Source organism: Saccostrea echinata, unplaced genomic scaffold, assembly GCF_033153115.1.
Source record: "Saccostrea echinata isolate AGI-Se365-2 ecotype Australia unplaced genomic scaffold, CSIRO_AGI_Sech_v1 ptg000056l, whole genome shotgun sequence".
NCBI lineage: Eukaryota > Metazoa > Mollusca > Bivalvia > Ostreida > Ostreidae > Saccostrea > Saccostrea echinata.
In genome coordinates, this window is record NW_026889805.1 from 11,602,471 (window position 1) to 11,607,965 (window position 5,495).

The following is a 5,495-nucleotide window of genomic DNA, read 5'->3' on the forward strand; positions in this document are numbered from 1 at the left end:
TCAAACAATGACACAGTCTTTGACAACACCAGAGAAGTTGTTAGTTGCTGCAATAGATTTTGGAACAACTTTTTCCGGATACGCTTTCGCTTTCCGAAATGACTATGTCAAAGATCCCCTCAAAATCCACGGTAACCAATGGACAATTGGTTCTCAAGCCGGGGTGTCCCTCAAAACCTCGACCTGTGCGCTGTTTAACCCACAGGGTGAGTTCGATTCGTTCGGGACACAGGCTGAGGATAAATACAGTGACCTTGCTCTTGAGGAACAGCATCACGACTGGTACTACTTCCGACGCTTCAAAATGATCCTCTACAATAACCAGGTAAATGCCTTAACACAAAGCCGTATCCACAGGGGAATATTTGTACCCCTCCCAAGCATCTGATCCCTTTCTGGTGTTTCCAGAGATCAATGTTCTTACCCTATTCACGATTTTGTTCACAGGATTTTGAGGATTTTCTTCACCCTTTTCATCAGAAGAGAACTTCCTTGAAAATATATTTAGATACACCGAATATTGAGACATCATATTCTCATAAGAGGAATTTTGATTTATCCAAAGTCTTTCTTTTTGTATTCAATAAAAAGAATACGGAAAAGTTATTTTATCATTTGTGTTTTTTGATAATAACTCTACAATCTGCTAAATGACAACATTTCAGACCGTGGCTCGGGACCTTGAGATGGAAGATGATAAAGGCAACAGACTTCCAGCCATGAAAGTATTTTCAGCCTGTATAAAGTATCTCCGCCAACACATGATGGAGGCCTGCAGCTCTAGACGAGTGGATATTGAAGAAGACGAAATGCAGTGGGTGCTGACAGTGCCTGCTATCTGGACGGATAGTGCCAAACAGTTCATGAGAGAGGCTGCTATGAGGGTAAATCAGATACAAGTATTGAACCATGATAACAATTGACATCTTTTAAAAGTTCCTTTTGTTTGGTTTTATGTAAAAGTTTTTTCTTGTTTGGTATTTTGTATATCTTTGATTTGTTTTTTTTTAATATTAATCTGTTAGGCCGGTATTCGGAGTGATTTGCTAGTCATCGCATTGGAACCAGAGGCGGCATCTATTTATTGCAAGCACCTGCCAGTTAATAAGATAGAAGGCAATAACAAAAAGAGTTTGGACTCTTTTTCTCCTGGAACGAAATACCTTGTTTTAGATGCTGGTGGTAATGTCTTTTAGATCAAAATACAGTTTTCAATCGATTTTTTTAAAGTCCTATGACATTGATAATTACATCTGAACACATTTTTAACATAGGTGGTACTATCGACATAACCGTACAAGAAGTTCAACCTGGTGGTCTTCTACGGGAGGTTTACAAAGCCAACGGCGGGGATTGGGGTGGAACAAAGGTGGACGAGGCTTTTATGGAGTTTCTCGGAGACATCGTTGGAGAGGGTGTTATGAACCGCTTTAAGACAGAACACCGGTGTGATTATGTTGAACTCTGTCGTGACTTTGAGATCAAGAAAAGAACAATCACACCAGAGATGGACCAGAAAATCACATTCAAAATCCCAATAGCTATCAATGAGCTTTACCAAGAGATGAAAGGAAGATCTTTACGGGACTCTTCTACCATGGGAAACAAGTACGGAAGCCGCATTGCCTGGATAGGGGACAAACTAAGAGTAGACTCAGAGATAGCTAAAGGTTTATTTAAGGTGACATGTGCCTCGATTGTGGAACATGTTTACATGATTTTCCAGCAAGAAGAGGTTGATAATACGGAGACAATTCTGATGGTAGGTGGATTTTCGGAGTCTCCTATGCTGAGAGCAGCAGTGAAAGAAAGATTTCCCGACAAGAGAGTCATCATTCCACAAGAGTCTGGATTATCCGTTCTTAAAGGAGCAGTACTTTTTGGCTTCAACACCACAGTTATTGCGTCTAGAATCTGCAAGTATACGTACGGCATACGCGTCCGTGATGATTTTCGTAGAGGTATCGACCCCGAAGAAAAGAAAGTAATAGTTGAAGGAAGGGCACTTTGCGAGAAAAGATTTAGCAAGCATGCAGAGGCAGGACAATCAGTGGATGTTGATGAAGCCACTGAGGAACTCACTTATCGACCGTCAGAGCCCGACCAAACCAAAGTTCTTCTTTCAGTTTTTGTCACAGAATGTCTGAATCCGGAGTATACAGACGAGGACGGTTGTAGTTGTTTGGGAAGCCTCTCTGTGGACATACCCGACACAACTGGAGGATTAAAACGCACCATTGGCGTCCAGCTGATTTTTGGAGGAACAGAATTGTCGGTTAAAGCACGCATTCTGAAAACTGGTGAAATAACAAGTGCTACGTTGGACTTTCTCAACCATGAAATGTAACACTTAAGTAAAACATTGGACGCATACCAAGTATAAGAAGACAAAAATCATATTGTTAAAAATGTATGTTTGTTCATTTCTGATTTATGTAAATGTGATAGAATATTGATGTGTTGTTATACCGGTACAAATAATTGTAACATATAAAAATTAATGCATGTTCATTTCTGATTTAAACATTCTGATAATTGTAATATGACAGCTAGGACTTACACATAAAGATATACAGATATAGGAAATAGAAAGGGCTTTGGTGAATAATGATTTTTTTTTCAAAATTAAAATGATTTTTTAGTTCTATGGGAATAAAATATCCATTGAATATACATGATCTACATACTCTCTCCATTAACAGATTACCATTTGGTCCAATCAAATTATATAACCCGCAAAACAAGAATTCAAAATCAAGGTTTTAAGTTCAGTGTTCTAAAAACTTGAAAAGGGATATAAATCTGTTCATTATATTGATTAAATTAAGTTGTAAAGTTAATTTTATACCCTATTTATCATGTACTTTTCCAACCCCCCACCCACTCATCCCATCCCCGATAATTGCCCTCTTGAAGTAAAAGAACTGTTTTATTTCAAAACAATCTATTAGGAGATCGCAGAAATGAAAAACGATGCATTAGAAATGATGAAATGCTGATTACGTGGACAATAAGCACTCCTTTTCATGTGTTTCCTAGTAAAGGTGCCATATATGAACTTTTCACTCTTTCAGGAACAGCTTTATTTAAAAATACACAGAAAATCGTTAACTTGATGATTGCAACAATGTTTAGTCTAAATTCTACCTTTTAAGTCTAGTTTTTTTTTTTTCTCCTAAGCAAGCGATTAATTTCCATAGCCTTAAATCACAGACGAAACGGTCATCTGTAAAGGTTTCTTAACAGAAAGAAATGAACATGGACCGTATAGGCAGCTAATTCCATTATTTATTTATTATATACATGTAATTAATATTCCAATATCACCTACAGATATGGTGTTTATGTCCCCGAACTTATTCGATACTCAAGAGCATGTTCTGAGTACAATCAAATTTTAAAACTGAGGCAGGTACTGACAGATAAGTCAATGTTACAGGGATTTCGACAACCTCGTCATTTGCAGGTGATTGTGGAATAGTACTACGATAGATGTACATAAATAAGGAAAGTTGACGATGGAAAAGTTGAAGTCATCTCCTTTGTCATACAGTTTAGTTGTTAGTTGAAACTTGCCGGGTAATAGTCAGTAAAACATCCCAATTTGAAACAGGTGTGGCAGATTCTGTGGTGTACTTCATTTCGAGTTGCGACATATGAATGAAAGTAACCATACAATGCTTTAACTGTTGCATGGAAAGGGAGATAACCCGGAAATATAGTGACTGAGTACCGACTTTGTATGGATGGATAACTAAATTCCGACTCTACTCAATCACCAGTTTCTCACAATGATATCAATATTGGGGTAGAGCTTTGATATTACGAGACAAGCTCAAATATGCCTCATTATTAAATAGTAAATACCTAAAAACATCAGTATATCAAAGGAAATATTTAATATAATTTTAATGTTTAATTCGAGTTGGAAGGTATTGTACACATGCAGTGGTAAACGTAAAAGCGGAGCAGTCGGTAACCTGGCATACCAATGAGCCTGTGCCCTCTCTGACACTAGACTGAAGCTAGCAGCCAATAACAGCAGCCATTAAGCCCGTAGAAGCTAGCAGCCAATAAGGAAATTCATCAAAGGACTGAGAATACTCTGACGCAATACTGTTTAATGCCTCATTTCGACAATTTATAATTGATAATTAGATAATTAATGCAACACTTTATTATTTAATAATTCAAACACTTGGAGGCAGTTAATCTCACCTGCATAAGGAAAATTATGCGGTTTCAAAAACAACAAACAAACAAACAAACAAAAAAAGAGAAATTGTCACCATCTTTGACCGCTTAAGAACAAACCAACATTGGAAATAGGTTAAGTACTTCCGGGAGAATCCCTTTTAAGCTCTTTTACGGGTCTCAGGAACATGATGGTGCCAAAAGGCTAACCTGAAATTTGCTTACTCCTAATATTTACATTGATAAGGGTTTGAAGGTAATTTAATCTATTTTAAGTTATTATCCTTGAAATGTGCTTCGAACAATTACTGGCACAAAGTAAAGGGTCCACAGGGCTATTATATACGGCCATGAAAATTAGGCTGAAGTGGTACCACCAAGTGGTGCCAAAGGTGGGTTACATATTTCAAGCAGCTATCATACCTCTTATCTTATAAGAGTGGTGTGCTTTAAATCATTACTGTGGCAAGATAGGTTTCTAGGACTATCATTTCCCGAAATCGGTATGAGGCTGTAGTGGCACCACCAAGTGGTGCCAACGGTGGGGAACATATTTGAAGCTTTCATTTTTCAACCATCATTGACCACTAGAACAAACTAACACTAAACTGGAAAAAAGTTAAGGGCCTTAGGGAGTATCCCTTGTCAACTTTCAATGACTAGAAAAGGCCAGTTAGGTAACCTGAACTTTGTTGTATTTCACTTTGTCTATTGATATATGGATTAAAAGTCAGATGTTATTCCCCTTATCTTTGAAGTGTGCTTCAAATCATTACTGGGGCAAGGTAGAGGGCCCCTAGGACTATCATTTCCCGCTATCAGAATGGGGCTGTAGTGGTACCACCAAGTGGTGCCAAGGGTGGGGGACGTATTTCAAGCATTCATTTTGAAAGCATCTTTGGCTACTAGAACAAAGTAACACTAGTAAAAGGCTAAGGACCTTAAGGAGAACCACTCACCTGGTTTTTGAAGGGTCCCTGGGAAAGGAAGGGGCCATTTAGCTAACCTGAACTTCGTTGTTTTTCACTTCATGTTTTAATATACGGATAAAGGTCAGCTATTATACCCCTTACCTTTGAAGTGTGCTTCAAATCATTACTGGGGCAAGGTAGAGGGCTCCTAGGACTATCATTTCCCGCTATCAGAATGGGGCTATAGTGGTACCACCAAGTGGTGCCAAGGGTGGGGGACGTATTTCAAGCATTCATTTTGAAAGCATCTTTGCCTACTAGAACAAAGTAACACTAGTGAAAGGTTAAGGACATTAGAGAGAACCACTTGCCTGTTTTTGAAGGGTCCCT

At 38.3% G+C, this 5,495-nt stretch overlaps 1 protein-coding gene across 1 annotated transcript; it reads left to right on the forward strand.

The window, feature by feature from the left end:
* On the forward strand, positions 1–2,610 carry LOC133173733 (heat shock 70 kDa protein 12A-like). The gene is made up of 4 exons (XM_061308756.1): positions 1–325; positions 666–884; positions 1,026–1,182; positions 1,275–2,610. The coding sequence occupies exons 1-4, from the start codon at positions 8–10 to the stop codon at positions 2,345–2,347; spliced, it is 1,767 nt and encodes a 588-aa protein (XP_061164740.1). The 5' UTR covers positions 1–7; the 3' UTR covers positions 2,348–2,610.
* The last annotated feature ends 2,885 nt before the right edge of the window (positions 2,611–5,495 follow it).

Coding starts and splice junctions, on each gene's coding strand:
- LOC133173733 (XM_061308756.1), top strand. CDS start 8: ATGACACAGTCTTTGACAACACCAGAGAAGTTGTTAGTTGCTGCAATA. Junction 326..665: donor TGATCCTCTACAATAACCAG/GTAAATGCCTTA, acceptor ACAACATTTCAG/ACCGTGGCTCGGGACCTTGA. Junction 1,183..1,274: donor CCTTGTTTTAGATGCTGGTG/GTAATGTCTTTT, acceptor TTTTTAACATAG/GTGGTACTATCGACATAACC.